Source organism: Thunnus thynnus, chromosome 16 (genome assembly GCF_963924715.1).
Source record: "Thunnus thynnus chromosome 16, fThuThy2.1, whole genome shotgun sequence".
In the NCBI taxonomy this organism is placed as follows: domain Eukaryota; kingdom Metazoa; phylum Chordata; class Actinopteri; order Scombriformes; family Scombridae; genus Thunnus; species Thunnus thynnus.
In genome coordinates, this window is record NC_089532.1 from 7,455,838 (window position 1) to 7,474,214 (window position 18,377).

Consider the following 18,377-nt stretch of genomic DNA (forward strand, 5'->3'; position numbering starts at 1 on the left):
ATTCTCCAACGCTGGTTGGTCAAAGGTTAGCACGAGGAGCCGGTTTTCGCTGCTGCCTTCAGGCGCTGTCGGAAATACAGGAATCGAAACTACTGAGAAACACTGGGGTATTATTTAATTTAGAATACGTTTTCAGATAAATATTTCTATATCTGTAGGCAGGACTCTAATGAAAACAAGCTGGCTTTAGTGCTTTGCGGTTAATTCGTGACCATAGAAACAGCAGTGAAAATAAGCCTCAACTCAAAGGTCCACTTCTAGAGCTTTCAACTAAATAGCACAGTCCTCAACAGCACATTGAATTTGCCCAGTCGCCATGAATGATTCCATGATTCCAAGGTTCAGTTGCTATAGAATATTAAACAGTTCACAATTTTTCAAGTCTGTTTCAGGAGCCCAAATGAGCATTCAAATGGGTTTTTCTTGCTGTAATCATTCCTCCTGTTCATACTGACCATCAGAAGATCCCTTCATAATGCACTTACGATGTAAGTGATGGGGACCAAAATCCAAAAGTCTGTGCAAAAATGTATTTAAAAGTTTATCTGAAGCTAATATGAAGCTTCAGTCGTCCAAATGAGTCAAATCAAGTAGATTTCTTTTGACATTACAGTCTTTTTAGTGTCAAAGTCCCTCTTTTTGTTACTATACTTCTATCGCAGCTGAACAGGGAAATACTGTCTGGGGAAACACAAAGATTGAATTTGATGCAAAAAGACTGTAAATGTGGCAGATATCCACTTGATATGACTAACTCAGACTGCTGAGACCTCATACAGTATAAGCTTCTCCTGACTGTTGTTAAGACAGACTAGAAAAATTGTAAACTAATCCTTTAAAGTTCCATAGTGTGCAATGCTAATCAGCTGATGACGACCATGTGCCACAAGTGAAGGATCAAGAAAAAATTGACTTTAAATAAAGATAGTTTTGTCAAGTCTGGTTGTAATTTCTGGTAAGAACATATGTTGGAAGAATTTGATGTCACATTCTTTTGCATAACAAATCCTTTGCAGATTCATACAGTTTACAACACAGTACTACAGTCTCCTCTATTAGCAGCAATTGTCAAGGTGCCATTAAACAAGGCACTGACTGTGGTTAATGTAATAAAGCTGGATTATCAACCTGGGAACCTGGGCAAATAACCCTGGAGCCCCAGACACTCTGTTTCACAGTTATTTTATTCTAGATTCAAGAGACTTTATTGTGTTTTTCACAGGCACATGGAATTATTGTGTTTCATTCAGTCAGGTTTTAAAAAAATAGACAAATTTACAATAAATTAAGTTAAAATTTCAATTAAAAAAAGAGTAACAAAGATCTGAGTGAGATTTACATTGGATACAACAATTATTTAGAGCACTTCTAATGAAATACTGGAGCTGCAAGTAGCCACTGTCGATTTGGTTAATTGCAAATTTGTTTGGTAATATGTACAGCTAAAGCACACTTTGAAATTAAAATTCTGAGGATCTTGAGGTGGCTTCTGCACTTTTACATAATCTTAAAGGCCTGTCTTGTAGAGGGACCCTGTGTCAAAATCTAGTTTTAATACCTTTAATATTTCAGCTCCACTGTGATTATTCTTAAATAAACTTGCATGTGTGACAAATGAGACAATCAGTATTAAAGAGGAGCTTAAGTGCATGATAAAGACAAACAATAAGGCAGAATAAGACAGGATAGTATCTTTCTTTAGTAATAGGATTTAACGAAGAGCAGTGAAGGCAGCATCAGGTTGATTGAAGGGAGGGATCCTAAACAGCTAGTGGTGGGAAAACATATACATGAGAAACCGAATAACTCTATAGGATACTGGGATAGGATACAAAACACTACTTTAACCAAATTTTCACCCAAATTAATGGGATTGAATTGAAAAACGTCCATTCAGCCTCTAATGTCTCCCCTCCCTCCCTGTTTTCTTTCTCCCACCACCATCGGTGCCAAATTGGGAGCCTGTCTCCATGACAACGCGTAGTGCAGGCGGGGTTTGCCAGCTGGAGGCAGAGTCAGTCAGTCCTCAGTTGGCATCACCGCTCCAAACCTCCACACTGCATCACGCCCTGAGTGGAATGGAAGAAAAGGACAAGAAAGAAAATGTATGTATAGCTTCCAGTTGTTTATTCGGCACGACGTGCATCCATATATCTGCAAAACTGCTATTTTTATTTAAAAATATTTAGGCTACTGAGGGAAAACAGAGAAGCAGAGCTTATGCAGCTGAGTCATTGATTGTTTAAAATCCGGATCAATAAAGCTATTGTTCCCCCTCGGTGCCATAGGTTGCAGCGCACGCAGATTAAGACACCAGCAGGCTGCACGCTGAGGGAGCAGCAGTTTTATCCTCCTGATAATAAACTGACTGTGTTGTCTTGTTTAGCGACAGGCCTCATCCAGTGTGACCGCTGATCTGTACACACTTCCATTGTTTCACAGGAGGAGTATATCGGAGAGATAAAGGGTGGGCTGCGGCCTTCAATGAAACTGGTTGTTATGGGAATTATTAACAAAAAACCCAAGAGGTTAGTGCACACACCTGTTTTCATTTTATGACAAAAAGCGAGCTATGCATTATTAATATACTGTTGCGCACATGACGTGGCAGCCAATTACAGTTAGTAATGGAGATTCCCCGGTATACAATAAAGCAGGATTTTGAAGCAGATAGGCAGCTGTTGTCTCGGTTTTGAGGGCATATGCCAACCACCCAGCTAGAGCCTGTTTTGGGAAAATATCTTTGTAATGCCAGTGCGTTTCCTAATTATAGGTTCAGTCTGTGGATGTGCGTGGGAGAGCTCCAAATCCCATGAAATGTTAACAGTCACTCTGGAATTTCTTTGGTTGATAACATCAGTTGGTTATTTATTCATTTAGTCATCAATTATGTCCAGTAGAAGATCACAATTAGGTTGCGCAGACACAGAAAAAAAACATATTGTACTAAAATAAACTGCGATGCAGAACTTTTCCTTATTTTTAGCAGCATAAAAACCTCAGAAGGGTTTTAAGGACAAAATGCTCCCAAAGGACCCTTTAGTTAGAAATGACTTTCTGACTGACTTTATTGTCGTTATGTCTTAAACACAGCAGCCAGATGACATAGATTTAATGAAAACATGGTGTTGCGTTAGATTATCTTCATGCCAAAGGCACCATTATTTTCCAGAAAATGTGCTGCCAAAATCATGCGATTAGTCATTTTGGTTCAAAGAAGTTGTTGGAGTTGAATTAACTGTATATTACTCAAATCTGTAATTATTCCAGGCCAATAACCTAACCACAGAAGTCCCACGAAAAATTGAAGAATTTTGTTGGTCTTTGATGTTTTTGCATGTAATCAGGGCCAAATATAGAGCTGTGCCACGGAAAAATTGACAAAAAAGTTTTCATATTTAAAATATATAAGTAAATACCAGATAATACTCCTTCACAACTACAAGTCCTGCTTTAAAATGTTACTAAAGGTACAGAAGAATTTACCACAAAATGTACTTAAAGTATCAAAAGTATTATGCAGAATGGCCCCTCTCAATGTTGTCTTGTTATATTAGTGGATCTTTATCATTGATGCATTAACAATAAAGCAGTATTTTTATGTAGTAGCTGGTCAAAGTGACACTAATTTGAACTACTTTATATACTCTAGTTGATAGTTTAATGTACAACAATGCAAAACATTTTGTTTATAAAATTTTAATCTGCAAAGTAACATTAGCTGGTACATAAATGTAGTTGAGTAAAGGTGTAAAGTAACATAAAATGGAGAAATAGTGAAGTTCAAGTACCTCAAAATTGCATTGAAGTACATTCTTCTGCACATATAAACCATCATGTCTATCACACATGCTTTTATCCAGGCAATTTACTCTCACAGTCACAGTAATGTGCTTAAATTCACTATCAGCTACTACTATCATCATCATCATTCAGTCAATCTTCATTACATGCTTCATCACTACATTACAGTTGTGATAAAGACCAGAAGATGTCACTGTTCTCAATATAATCAACAAAGGTTTATAACTTAGTTGATCCCATTAGAAAAAAACAGACAGAAAAGCCAAATGGCTTTTTTTTTCTTCTTTAAATGTTGTGCTTCTGTCCCTGATCTCTCGTGTGTGTTTGCTCAGCATTGAAGTGACTGTGTCCAGTAAACCTCAGGAAGAGGACAAAGAGGGAGATGTGGGTCTTCAGTTAAAAGTCAGCTTCATGGATAAAGCCGTCCAGCGAAACGCCCGTCTGGCCGGAAAGTGGGGTCCAGCTGAAAACACCCTCTCCTTCTTTCCTTTCGCAGCCGGAGAATCCTTCAAGGTACATTTATATTCTCTGACATTGTGGAGGCAGATGGGTGACACTCATTCAGAGTGTTTTGAATGTAATCATAAGATGTAATCATTCCTCCTGTTCATACTGACCATTATAAATTTCCTTTATAACGTGCTTTTAGTTTAAGTGATGGGGACAAAATCCACAGTCCTCATTTTGTGTAAAAAATGTATTCAAAGCTAAAATGAGTCAAATCAAGTAGATATTTTCCAAAGTTTTTAGAGCAACATTCCTTTCTGTTTCCCTGCAGGGTGACAGAGGAAGGATAGTAACAAAAAAAGGGAAATTTGTACTAAAAAGGCATTTTTAAGATATCCACTAGTTACGACTAATTTGGACAGCAGAAGCCTTATATTATCTTAGGATGAATTGAACAAGAAATGAACAAGACGAAAAACATGTGTCAATGTTCAAATGGGAACCTGACTATTATCTTAAGACAGACTTGTATATTTTTGAGCCTATCCTTTAACATTCCTTACTATTCCTTTACCCACTTCTTAACATCCTGGTGCACAATATTCCAGAGTATTCCAAGAGTACAGACAGAATACAGGGAAAGAAAGAAAGAAAAAGAAAAAGAGGAAAGCCTATAGGTCCCATTAAGACTGTATCGTGCATTTCTTCCTGCTGGGTGACTGTAATGTGTCTGATGCTTATTCTGCACTCACTGTGAATCACTCTGCAGTACAGTCAGCTTTTAAGATGCACTTAGAGAAGCTTTGCATGTTTTACTGCCCCAAGTGATATGTAATAGCCCATTATTTTAATTTGTTGAGCTTTAAAATCCAGAAATCACATTATGTCCCATCAAAAATTGTACACTGGACTGTTAATTTCATTAATGCTGGAAAGAATATAACAGATAGAGAGAATTATCCTCTATGACTGAGTCCATGACTGTTAATATTTCAAGATATAATCTCCATACCCAGCCTGCAAATAAGGCCAAACTATAACTTCTTATTTAGCATGAATGGGACTTTCTTTTCTGTTGTTGCCCCAGTTTAAATTGCTAAATTTCCCTCCTTAGATCAATAAAGTTTGAGCTTATCTTATCTTATGTAAATGTATAAAAGAAGCTGACATTCACCTCCTCTATATTCCCTCCGATTCGTAGATGGAGATTGTTTGTGAGCACCAGCAGTTTCGTATCTTGGTGGACGGACAGCCTCTGTGCGGCTTCACCCACCGGCTCTCCCCGCTCGCCTCCCTCACCGCTTTACGAGTCTTCGGAGACCTACAGCTCACCAAGGTGGCCTAACGTCGACGCCACACTCAGAGATAAATACCATAAGGAATGTTCGGGAACAGTGTACAATACATAGGATTAGGCTAGAGCTACTTCTTGAGTGAATAAATTAACCCATGATGGGGATGTTGTGTTTCTAATTTCAAACAAAGTTACACCTGCATCGTAATCACGTGATAAGACAAAGTGCCTTCACTAGATTACCTGTTTGGGGACTTGAAGATACTGACTGAGTGTAACAGTCATCAGTGTCTTAAATTAACTGAGGAATGTGATTTGAACTGAACTGAATTAAGTTTTAAACAAATATTTGCCTTCGATGAACATTTGTACAAACAAAAAAGTTGCAAAAAAGTTGCGCGGCATCAGTCTCTGTGCATCTAAAAAGAGATTTCAGGCGTTTGTCATTAATTTCTCTGAAGTTAACCTTTTAATGCTGAAATTTCTGAAATCAGTTAAAAGAAAGATTGTCCTTCTGTGCCCGACTAAGTAATGTAACAGGTGTAATAACTTAAAACAATTTAAGTACACTAGTGCATGCCAGTATTATAAAGTAAGTTTCATTCCTCTCAGTTTGTCTCCAAAGCTTGAAGAGTTTGTCACACTTTCTCTTATCGTATCATTATCAACTTACTGTACAGTCAGCTTTAAAAAAGCTACTAACGCCCAACGGTTTGTGTACTTTTCATTTACCACTAGCACTTTTTATGTGAATGTTTCATATCCCTGCAATAAATCACTTTTGTTGTTATTTTTGTTCTTTTTCCACTTTGTTGACGAGCAACTGCTACTTTAATTTATCCCTAAACCCACTGTAGGGTATCATATATCACTAATGCATTGTGTCATTCAGGATTTCTCTGGAAACAGGCTCTAAACTTTCACCAGCTCACGCTGAATCATCCAGATAAAGGCTCGACTCAGCTTGCTGAGTGGGAGTGCCTGCCTGATTGCTGGGAGCGCCTTCAGCATGCACTAAAACTTGATGATTGTGACAAATACCTCCTGAGGCCGTTCTTGTCTCTACCTGTACTTCCTCTTGGCCTCTGGAGTTGAGAAAATACAAGGTGGATAATATAGTTCAAGTTATTATGTTTAATAATGAAAAAATGCTGTAAAACATATGAAAAACATTTTTAACTTAAACTGAACGATTACAAGAAAAATTGCTACAACTGTTGAGTTTGAAAGGCTTTTTCAAACTCAATGAAACAGAAGGATCGAGCTAAAAATGGCTGTTTTTTTCTGTAAAATTGGCATTTTGGAGATGAACAGAAATGTTATGCACCCTCAAACACTTTCATTTGATTACATTTGCTCCCAGTTTGTTGCTATAGTACATTCATGGAATGTGTAAATTCAGTCTTCTTCATAACTGGATAAATAACCCGAATCCGCTGCTCTATGTCTGCTCTCTGATTGCATCTATCCAGTCCATCTTCTCCTTGTGGGTCGGCGCCTGGATGAAGTAATGTGTGTCTGACTGAGTGATGATTTTAAACAGGTTGCCTTGAATGTTGCCTTTTACACCTGCATGAGAGGAGAGATTGGAGACGTGGTTAATAAAGTAAAACTGCATTAGGTTTACAGGTTACTTTAATAGATAAAAGCAGAAACAGTGGAGTTAAAGCTCAATAGGAAAAGCTGAATGACAAATATCCATCAGGCAAGTTAACGAATTTCAAAACTCGAATTACAAGGGAGACATGTTGGTGAAAAATAGAAATAACAGTAGCTTTTGTTCTTCGCTGATCACCCTACACTCACATTAGTGTTATATGACATAAAAGATGGAGCACGTTTCATCAGGAGGACAAAGTACAGCACGACCTGGAAGCTATAAAGGGATCCAGATAAAGAATAAAGAATAAAGCTTTAAATGATAAGGCTGGTGTAATTCTATATTTTTCTTATTGTCAACAAACAAGACCAAATCCAACGAATCCATCTCTCAACACTTATCTGACTTGACCTCCATGTCTGTAACACTCAGACTGGGTCATAAATATATGCTTTCATTTAAAAAAGGAAACTGCTGGGACTTGTTTCTGTCGCGGCCTGTTCTTTTAAACTCCTCACCTTTATGAGGCGCCGCTTCTTGACTCACACATGAACATATCATAACACTGCAGCCGCCAATTCTGTTTCCTTTATTTGGCTGATTTATTCTCACTTTCAACGAACAAAACATCTACACGCATTTCCTACATGTCTGCTGAAGAAGACTCAGTTCCACAACCTTCCCTCTATCACAGCTGATCAACATCATCTGATCAACCCGAATAAATCCAAAAATAATTGCTCAAAATATTAATTTGATAAGTCAAAGGAAAAAAATGACATTAAGTCAATAAAATGGCAAATTGTGAAAATATTATTTGTAATTAACACAAAAATGGGTCTAATGGTGGTTTTAGCAAATATTACTAAAACAGGAGAAAACTGAATTTTATGGGGACTATTTTAAGCTGTGGATTTGTACAACTGAATATTTCTGGCAGAAGGACAATATGTGCAGGATCGACTCAAATTACACTACGGCGCCCATGTTCATCATGATGAAGGAACATGTCAGTGCAACGGTTTGGCTCACTGATTGTTTTTAATCCTTTTTGACAACAATGAAGCTCTGTGGCACAGAGGAATACAATGTATATCAGGCGTTGGATGTACACACAGAACTTGTTAGAAAGATCAATTCATTGTTGGTTTTGGTCCTGTCATGACATAATAAGAAACATATAGAATATCACCAGACTTTGATAAATGAACCTCAAATGCAAAGACTAACTTTGCAGTAGCAGTGAAATTTTCTTGGCCTCCTCATGACACCACTCAACGTTCTAAACTCCTCATGTCTGAGAAGGAATCAAATTAAGGAATTACCTCCCAGACATGATCTCAGTCAAAAAGAGGGGGAAACCTCAACCATTTCTCTTCATTTGTTGTCCTTTCCTTCTTATTATATTATTTAAAACTTCTTTTCTGAGGTTTTGGAGGTCACTTGAGTTTCAGACTCACCTGAGGGAACTCCATTATCATCCAGAGAGGATACCAGACAGCTTCGGAGCGAGAAGCCGCCAGCGGGGCTGATGTCATCCTAATAAGTGACAGAAGAAAGGAAGTGGATCAGACTGACTAAGAAGTGTGGAAGGGAATTACTGAACTGAGAACTATGAGTAACAACAACTTTAGCGTCATAGCCGGCCTGAGGCATACAGTAGGCAAACAAAACAACTGCTTTGTTTGAGGCCAGGCTTACTCTGCTCAGCTGTTTCATCAATGAAGTCATTATTTAAGTCATCTTATGTTTTGTTGTGTTTTTGTATTTGCTGTTGTCTCAGTTGACCCTGCATAGTGAGGCCTGTGCACACACCTTGGTGGGATCATAGTAATGAAGAAAAGCAGGCTCTGAACGCAGCACAAACAGTCGCACCTTCCAGTTTTTCCTTCTGTGTCCCTGTGTTTGAAGAGGCGTTAGTTTGACAAATGCAATCAAACATGATGTGAACAAATGAAAACATTACAAAGTCAGGGCATAATAACTAAATATGTGTGTTCACCTGTTTCAGCAGGTAGCCTCTCTTTATCACTTTTCCGCTCAGCTCCACTGCAGACAGCGACGTCTCTGCCTTCACGCTGCCTCTCTTCTTCAAACTGTCAGACTGGGATTAAAAATGACATGCTGTAAACTGAGTTGCACTCCATAAAACACTGAAAATCTGTGTATGATGTGTGTAAATATTATTTAAGACTGATTGTTCTTGCCGGAGAGAAGAACACATTACATTTCAATGATTTTCCAGCAATAAAGTGTCAAGGTTAAATACACACACACACACACTCCCTGGTACTTACAAAGCTGTACAGTGCAGTGGAGTCGTCCATGAACTGCTCGCTGAGGCCAGCGGTGCGGAGAGCCTCCACGCTCTTCAGGCCGACAGTCCTCAGGAAACCCTCCTCCAGCAGGGCCGAGGCCAGCGTCACCGCCTCCACACGGGTCAGAGCGAGCTCCATGAACACCAGCCAGTCCACCACCGCTGAGCCTGCATGGACATCACACATTTATAAGTATATGTATGTATAGTAGATGTTCACATACGCACATATACACGCACATGGAACGAGACAAATACACATTAGTAGATAGACGTTGCATTTATTTTCTTTAAGTAAAGCACATTTAACAGCATGTGTGTCTGGAAGGTGATAAAAAATAATCTCGCCATATCTACAAAGACAATATGTCATTATACATAACAAAATTTCATTATTTTATTCATAATGATGGCTAAAAAAGCAAAATTTGAGTTGCAGCACTTGAATATAGTGGCTATAATTTTATAGATGATGGTGTTATCAGCATAAGAGGTGCAGGGAATATAACCATATTTATAGATGATGGAGGTTTTTACAAGTAAATATCTTCTCAGGTCAGAGAGTAAAATAGTTTCAAGGCTCACCTGAGAAACAGTTGTGGTAAGTGCTGCCCTGCTCCACATGGTTGCTCATCTTGATTCCACTGTGAACATCATACATGGAGTCCAACACTTTGCTGTAAGAAGGCCAGAGATAATTAGAAAGAGATATTAATATAGTCATAAACAAACAGGGCGAGGCTGTGAAAACACCAGGAGGCTTAACATGTTTTGAGAGGATTTGTTTACACAGCTTACCTCAGATTGATGTCATGTAACTGGAATCCAGCAGGGTCTTGTTGGCTGGTCACCTTCCCACCATCACCTGTCCGCAGTTTATCCACTGCAGCGGTGATCTCAGCTGCCCACTCATCTCGCTCCTCCCGGGAACAAGCCTCCAGGAAATGATCCACCAAATTCTTTGTCTGAAGCTTAAACACCAACTTAGAAGAAAACAGAGAGGGGACGGATGTTACTGAATCAGCAGAAGATGGGTGATAAATTGTAGGTAAGGGTTGGCAGATGACAGAGTTCAAGTCCTAACAAAGCAGTAGCCTGAGGCAATGAATTTGCTCATCAGGTGAGATGTGAAAGGATCAAAGAGCGTCTGCTGGTGAAGCCACATCTTCAGTGCGGTTTCCACCAATAAAAACATAAACAAAGGAAAACACTGAATGGAAACTGATGTGCCTCCATGTTATAGACAGAACCAGGAGGGAAGTCATATGTGTTATTTTACAATATCATATCTGTATCTTTATAAAAGTATGTTAATTTATGGGTTTTTATTATATCTCCCCTTTAACCTTAAAAATAATCACATCATTCAGCTTCCTTTGGGTTTAACTGCTGAGTTTCAAACCGAGTTTGTGAGTGAAGACATCAGAAAACTATTTGTATGTATTGAAATATTTCAGGTACAAGAGAACATTTGAATTTCAATCTCTAACAATCTCGATATGCTTAACATTTCTACAAAGAACTTTTCAATATCAGTCATCTGAAACCTTTCTTTAATCAACAACCTATTTGTTGTTAGGTTGTTTACACTCACCGGCCGATTGTCATATTCCAGAAAAGGACAAGTTATGACACAGTCCTTCAGCAGGATTTTCCCTCGCTGACATGAGTCTCTTTTACCTCCTTCATACTTGTAATACAGCAGCTTGTCTGGCATCAACACGAACCAGCGTGCCTTCCAGTTGTGCACAAGATGACCCTGTAAACAGATGATCAAAAATGATCACAAACTCTTTTCTCTTTCTTGTCCTGTTATAAGACATTACATTACATTAGAGTGACATTAGGCTGATTTAGTGCTAAAAGTTTACACCAGCCTAAGAAGTAGCCAAAACTCTCTTCCACAATTATATATATGGATGGATTATATCCTTCACTAAATGGCATACTGATTCAATGAAATAAACATTTGTATTTTTACATATTTCACAAAAACAACTCACCCTTTTCACCAGGAATCCTTCTCTTAGAATCGTGCTTTTCTTATCTGTATCCATTCTGTCCGGTGCGATTTGCCAAATGAGCTTTGTCTGTTCCTGCCTGCTCAGGTTTTGAATGTATAGGGGAGGGTTTTTTTTGTTTTTTTTTGCTTGGCTCAATATGAGTCACCCCGTTCACACCCACTCACCTTGCTCAACACTTAGTAGACCAACCAATCCTGCAGTTTCTGCCGATGATCACACGAGGGCGCACTGACTCCTTCAGAGGCTCGGCGTGGATGAGGATGTTTTGGTAAAGACTCATGAATCTTGGCATGTTTTAATGATGGATTTCTGAAAATGTTGAGGTAATGTCTGCAGTGTTATGTCAGCAGACGCAGGCTTTGCTTTTTTCTAAATGTAATTGAATTTACCTGCAGTATGTGTGTGTGTGTGTGCGAGAGAGAGAGAAAATCAAAGAGGAAAGTCCTTTTTAGGGAAGTTTTCACTCCACAATAACTTAATTCTCCATCAATTTCAGTATGTGAAGAATTCAGATCCTGGAGATGAAGCTGTAGAGAACAACTTCTAAATGGACCAAAGATTTTTATCCTATTTTGATGAAAAACAAGCAGCAGGGGGGCCCATGGCAGCTGCTGTCCCCAGTAGCAGCTGTACTCATTAGGGGGACAGCTGGGCTCAAGTCTCTTTCAGATGTTAATTCCTGCAGGGTGCACATACCTGTTTGATGAGGCTACTGCTGCTGCTGCTGTAACCACATGTGGCCTCGCAGGACATTGATCTCTGCTCCATCTCCTTTTCCTGCTTCCTGGTAGTTACAAAAGAGAGAACATATCAGAATGAGGAAGAGATTGTCCTTAATTTCAACTATGAATGAGAGCAGCATCCTGTCATAATTCATACTTACACTGTTAAAAAAACATGTTGTGCTTTGGAGTTCAGATTTCCACTGAAGTTCAACAAGATAATAACTTTTACTGCCCTTAAAGGAGTAGTTCAACATTTTGGGAAGTATGCTTTTCTACTTTTTTGCTGGTAGTTAGATGAGAAGAGTGATGTCGCTCTTATTTACACACTCAATATGAAGCTGGAGCTAGCAGCTAGTTAGCTTAGCTTAGGCAAAAGACCGGAAACAAGAGGAAACAATCAGTCTGGCTCTTTCCGAATGTATTATTACAAAAAAGGTAGTATTACAAAAACCAAAGAATCAAATTGAAGGATAGAAAACTAGAAAAATATAGTATACAGTAGAGTAATAGAAAAAATACAATTTGTAGTGGCTTTTTGAGGGGGGTGGGTGGGGTGGAAGGGGACTATTTCTTGGCTGGGCACTGTCATTTCCTGAAGTATTGTCTTCACCATGAGGTTACCTGGCAACCAGGAAACCCCTTATCTATCTTGTTGCAAGAAAGCAAAGTGTTTTTCTAACTATTTCTTTAAAAATATCCTCCAGACATGTTTTAAAATACTTAAAGATAGTCTGGTTTGAATTATAATTTGTTTTTGATAATAAAAAAAATAGGTCACTTGCCCAGTTAGATATCCTTAAATGACATATACTCCCTCTCCCTTATTGTAAAATTGAAACAGAAACTATTTTAATTCAAAAAGTTTGACTGCTGGATGCAAGATGTCTCTTACTTCACTGTAAAGTCTATTCTCAGTGTTTGTGCGCTGGAGGCTTAAAGTTTCCACATCACACTTGTGTCAGTTGAATACTGGACCAGAACTGGGTTCCAGACGAGTTGTAATGTCACAAATCATGTCTTAAACTCAGATTTAAAGAGAGCACAGAGAAACTTTCCTGCTTCAACTGATGAATGTGAAAACAGCTTTCCAGTATCAAACTCTGCACAGACATTATCCTGCACAGTGAAGTTCAAACTTTCAAGTGAACTATGAACAAAATACATTTTCGAGTGGAGGGGGACTTTAAGTTAAGTTCATTGTGGTTAAAGGTACCTGAATGGTTACTGTACATGCGACATAACTGCAATGTCCCCAGTTTAATTCCAGCTGGGGAACTTTGTTGGTTGTCATACCCATCTCTTTTCTCTTGTTTCCTGTCTGCAACTTCACTGTCCAACAAAGGCAAAAATACCTAAAAAATAATCTTTAATCTTTAATCTTTCTTTATTGTATAATGTTTTTGCCATAACTGAGGTAATTATAGATCTATTGTATGAGGGGCAATCAAAGCCACTACATGTAAATTCTGACTTTGGCGCCTCCTAGTGACAAAAAGAAACTTTTCCACTGTGGATCCAACCTGGGAACGCTGACAAATAGCTGAAAGCAACACATGGACTGCACCAGTTTTCACTGAGATAATTTTTCTACAAACAACAACATATGAACCAGAAGAATTTGAATTTGAAAGATGCTATAATCAAATTAAAATACAGACTTAGTAGCTTTATTGTCTTTGTAAATCATCATAGTCGCAATTCTTGAAAAAACTAATTGAAGGAATTTTTTTAATCAAAAATGTTTGTGTATGTTATGTGTTAATGTAATTATCAGATTTGTTAAACTCTCATCGTCTCGCCAGGCTTCACATTCTTCCTTTTTATATAAAGGATTTCAGAAAAGCTGTTAATTATTTTAGGGGGTTGTATGATATTTAATGTAATGTAACGCCCCCTTTTGATGAAAACCAGAGGGTTCAATATAATGTGTGAGGCATGAATCCAGCCCTCCTACATGCTGCAGGACTCCTATAAACTCTCCATTGTGTCTCCAAAGAGAAGGAACCTGCTCGTACAAGCATGCAGGTATGAGACGACTGGAATGTGCACCAGACTCAGTGTGGCAACCAGCCAGATACATACCAGGAAAAGAATCTGTTAAACACATACAGGAACTATAATGCAAAGTCCTGCTTCTGACACTCAAGCACCTTTCTTGAGTCAAACATGTTCCTCTGAGCTGAGAGCTGAGTGTTAAAGTCACAGATTAAGGTGTGTCTGGAATGCCCTCTGTATAACATTAACCATAAATCAAACATTAATTACGTAGAAAAAAAGATGACAGTGTTTTGGCAAGCCAGGATATGAAGGGCTCTGACGCAGGTCAGTTCACGTGGAGTGCCCGGTTGTCCTGGTCACATACACTTAAAACACAAACACTTGCCGGATTCTGTTTTCTTGGCCCACAGACTTATTGTTCGCTGGGTGTGTGTTTGCATGTCCACGTCCACAGCTGGTTACACAGAGCAGTTCACTGGTCAAGCTAATGCTTTTATGGGACTGAAACAGGGACAGGATTCTCATTTGGGATGACAAACTAAATGGCTGTATGTCTACATGGAACACTTTCATCCGTTAAAAAGTTATTTGATGCTCAAAACTGATTATTTGAGAAGCACAGGTGGTTACAAATTCCAAAATTAGCATTTTTCTGCAAGTGAAAGATTCAAGATTTCACACCTTCTCTGCAGTAATGACTTCTAAGTTTTATTTTTCTGGCAAGGAAATATTTTTCAAGTGAAGGCCCTGCATTTTTTAAAATGTGGATACATTTAATTCAATTCAGTTCAATTCAAACTTTATTTCAGACTCATTAGAGGATCCATAGCACATAGAAAGAAAAAGAAAACAAGACATATATGATAAAACCACAACAATTCATCATTCAATTTAAAAAAAAGTTCATATGTAGACTATCTTGCCAGTGTTTTCTGAGCCTGGATGAGTACCGGGAGCAGCTCTTCCTCAGGCTTGTTAAAGCCTCTATGATGCTGTTCTCTGACTAATTCAAACAACACGTCTGGGAACCTGAAGCAACAACCTCATAGCATCATTGTGCCTGTGCCTCCTTGTAAGCCTCCACATACTACTTTTTCAGTAGCAACACCAAAGATGAGCTGTGCGCAGAAATCTCTAAATAATGATCAATTTACATTGAAAGAACACATACTAAACTTGCAAAGCAACATATTGGCCTGAGGATATAGTTCACAACACTATCAATGATGGCCCAGGTGTTTTATTTATAATAAATTGCACAAGTGAAACTCAGGAAAAACTGATTTTCTATTCTCTCTACTTCTGACTATCATGACATTACTCTTTTGAGCATTAAATTTAATATTATAATCCTTGTCGTACTGTGAGCACACCTTCAGTAATTGCTGCAGACCATCACTATATGGACTAAATATTACAATGTCATCAGCATACGTAAGATGATTGATAATAGACTTTCCAACAAGACAGCCTGTGTTACACAAATTCAATTGTTTCGATAGGTCATCCAAAAACACAATGAACAAAATAGGAGACAAAATTCCACCTTGGCAAACACCATTAAGACTGATATTCTAAGAATATACTTTGGAAAACCTCTAGCAAGCAATTTCAGAAATAATTTTTCATGATTAATCCTGTCAAAGGTCTTGGATGCATCAATAAAACACATAAATGCAGTGGAATTTTGGCTTCCATATTTAGCAACTATTTCCTTTAAAGCATAAATACTCTTATCAGTGCCATGTTTTCTTTTAAAGCCAAACTGATTATCAGTGATGAGAGCAAACATTTGCAACCTTGTTAGCAGGATCCTTCCCAGCACTGGAATACTGGCAAGGGCAATAGGCATAGATGAATTATGAGACGATGGACCCCTGGGCATTGAGCCCCCTCGCCACCCCCTTCTATGTGAAAGCGTCTTTCATCAGACAGGGGCTCTGTTATTGACATTAATGACTAAGCCCTTTGGCCATGCGACAGGAAATGCAGAGACTTCACACAATGACTCTGGCTTAGGGGCACCCTGAGCCCTTAGGCCCCTGGGCCTGGTCCGGTCCGTAATCCACCCATGTGAATAGGTCTATAATTATCCATGCTATTTAATTTACCAGCCCTGTCCTTAAATGAAGTTACTATTATAACTAAGGTTCAGGAACAAGACCATGCCCCTCTCTCTCACTAAATTCAATCACCTGTGCTTTGCTAATTCAGTCACCTGTGCATACCCAGAAGGTCCTTGGTTCGAACACCAGCTGTCCCAGATCCTTTCTGTGTGGAGTTTGCATGTCCTCCCATGTTCACATGGGTTTCTGCCGGCTTTGTCATCAGTTGTCCACTCATGTCGTTTTGGCTCTGCTATGTCTGGCTATGTCCAGGCAGTGCCTCCAGACTGCTGCCTTGTAATTGGCACACTGTATATGCAGGTGTAAGCAGTCCCATGCTAGTATGTTCTCAAGGATTTGAAAGACTCTTGGAATGTCCTTTTTTCTTTGATAAGTTTGATAGTGCTGAGTTTTCCTCATCCTGCAAAAGCACTTACACTATCTGTATATGCAGGTGTAAGCAGTCCCATCCCAGTATGTTTCCAGGGATTTGAAAGACTCTTGGAATGTCCTGTTTTCTGTGATAAGTTAGAGAATACTGAGTTTTCCTCATCCTGCAAAAGCACTTACATTATCGCAACCCGTAACGTACAAGAGCATCACATAAGTCATCTCCTAATGAGCTGAGCAGGGTTGGTGATGTTGATGTACCTTGTCCGATTCCGAGCCACATTTCTGATACAGGGGGCGGTTAATCTTCTTACAGTATCCGAGACAAGGGATCATGACATCTGTATCCTCACTCACAATAACTGTGGTTTTATAGCCATTCAGGCTGACATGATTTGCTCAGACAATAGCATGTCTCTCCGCAGGTTACAAATAGCTGCTTGTCCTGAAGCTTTACCCGGTTCTCTGCTAGCTTCCACTGGTCCACGATGAATGTTATCAAGGCTGTTTTGCTGTCTGTATTACTTAACAGCTTTCTCCACTGCACAACATTGTGTCCTGGGGCAATGTTCTTCCATTGAGTTCTACTTGCTGAACCACGACTGCATCTCTCAGCATGTTTTCCAGTACACATCAAACAACACATCTATCCATTTACTGTTTCCTCCTTCGTGCAACGCTAGGCTCAGCACAGAACCAGCAATCTCTCCGAAAGTCTTGCCATCAGTTTCTGAATAAGGCTCATCCCATCAGTGATGCATGCAGACTGTTCTCCAATATCTTCAACTGCTGATATTGATTTCTCTCTTGGCGGGGGAGTTAGTTTTCTGCAATGAGCCATCTGGATTTGAGAGTGCCCGAGGCAACGGACCAAGTGGATGAGCCAGGACATCTCTAATGTGAAGAGCTCTACTTTGCGAAGCAATGATAAAAAACGACATCTTGCTGAAAAAACACTCATAGAACCTGTTTATATTCTTTGCATATATGTTATATTCTATGCATGTGTAATTTTATGTGCGATTCAAACTTAATTATTGCATATATTGGTACATAAGATCTCACGATAGATTGCACACAAACCTACTGTGCAGATTCTGTAGGATGATAATAGCAAAAACAATGATTGTCCCTATAAATCAGTAAAGCTACTCATTTGAAATGGTTATCATGTTTCAAAGCTCTTATATGGACCCTACAAACAAACTGGTAGCAAAGAGATTTTGCCACTTTAGGTGGTACCAAATTCTGGCCTGGCCCATGGACTATATGATTGGAGGTGGCCATCCCATAGTGTATTTCTATATTATCCAGAAAGGCATCTGCTGTATATATACAATGATCAAGCCAAGAGGTTGTGTGCCAAGCTTCACTAATATAAGTAAAGCTCTTATCAGGCAAGAACATTTTACTGGATAAAATAAGATTGATGTCATTACAGAACTGCAACAGATGTTTTGCAAATATAGAATTGCTATGTGACAAGCCAGCGTTGAAATCCCCAATGACAAAAACACATTGTCCTCAATGAAAGAATGAACAAATGCCAATCTGTTCAGAAATTCATCCTCAAGCTGTTAAGACTCATAAAGTGTATAGATATTTATGATAGTAAATGTCTTTTTATTATGATTGATTTCTAACCCAATAGCCCAATCAACATTCAGTTTTAC

The 18,377-nt window shown here is 38.8% G+C and overlaps 2 protein-coding genes across 4 annotated transcripts; one reads left to right on the top strand and one right to left on the bottom strand.

The window, feature by feature from the left end:
• Positions 1–1,791: 1,791 nt before the first annotated feature.
• si:ch211-10a23.2 (Galectin-related protein A-like) lies at positions 1,792–5,943 on the top strand. Its single transcript, XM_067614494.1, has 4 exons — positions 1,792–2,105; positions 2,443–2,528; positions 4,137–4,317; positions 5,453–5,943. Exons 1-4 carry the CDS (start codon positions 1,971–1,973, stop codon positions 5,594–5,596), a joined length of 546 nt encoding a protein of 181 aa, XP_067470595.1. The 5' UTR covers positions 1,792–1,970; the 3' UTR covers positions 5,597–5,943.
• A 795-nt stretch (positions 5,944–6,738) lies between these two features.
• plek2 (pleckstrin 2) lies at positions 6,739–17,503 on the bottom strand. Of its 3 annotated transcripts, none has more exons than XM_067614492.1 (10): positions 16,438–17,503; positions 12,183–12,270; positions 11,057–11,221; positions 10,261–10,445; positions 10,048–10,139; positions 9,443–9,630; positions 9,148–9,249; positions 8,961–9,044; positions 8,606–8,684; positions 6,739–7,114 (listed from the first exon to the last, which is right to left on the bottom strand). In XM_067614492.1, exons 2-10 carry the CDS (start codon positions 12,252–12,254, stop codon positions 6,987–6,989), a joined length of 1,095 nt encoding a protein of 364 aa, XP_067470593.1. In that variant the 5' UTR covers positions 12,255–12,270; positions 16,438–17,503; the 3' UTR covers positions 6,739–6,986. The 3 variants fall into 3 exon arrangements, with proteins under 3 accessions (XP_067470593.1, XP_067470592.1, XP_067470594.1); XM_067614491.1 differs by having other exon boundaries at positions 16,428–17,503; XM_067614493.1 differs by lacking the exons at positions 12,183–12,270; positions 16,438–17,503 and adding an exon at positions 11,466–12,174.
• Between the last annotated feature and the right edge of the window lie 874 nt (positions 17,504–18,377).

Bases quoted from the DNA above. Each gene is read 5' to 3' on its own strand.
- plek2 (XM_067614491.1), bottom strand. From the start codon at position 16,552: ATGAGTGGACAACTGATGACAAAGCCGGCAGAAACCCATGTGAACATG. The intron at 10,140-10,260 runs GTAAGCTGTGTA...GCCTTCTTACAG, and splicing joins TTACATGACATCAATCTGAG to CAAAGTGTTGGACTCCATGT. The intron at 9,045-9,147 runs GTGAACACACAT...CTTCAAACACAG, and splicing joins GAGGCTACCTGCTGAAACAG to GGACACAGAAGGAAAAACTG.
- si:ch211-10a23.2 (XM_067614494.1), top strand. From the start codon at position 1,971: ATGACAACGCGTAGTGCAGGCGGGGTTTGCCAGCTGGAGGCAGAGTCA. The intron at 2,529-4,136 runs GTTAGTGCACAC...GTGTTTGCTCAG, and splicing joins ATTAACAAAAAACCCAAGAG to CATTGAAGTGACTGTGTCCA. The intron at 4,318-5,452 runs GTACATTTATAT...TCCGATTCGTAG, and splicing joins CAGCCGGAGAATCCTTCAAG to ATGGAGATTGTTTGTGAGCA.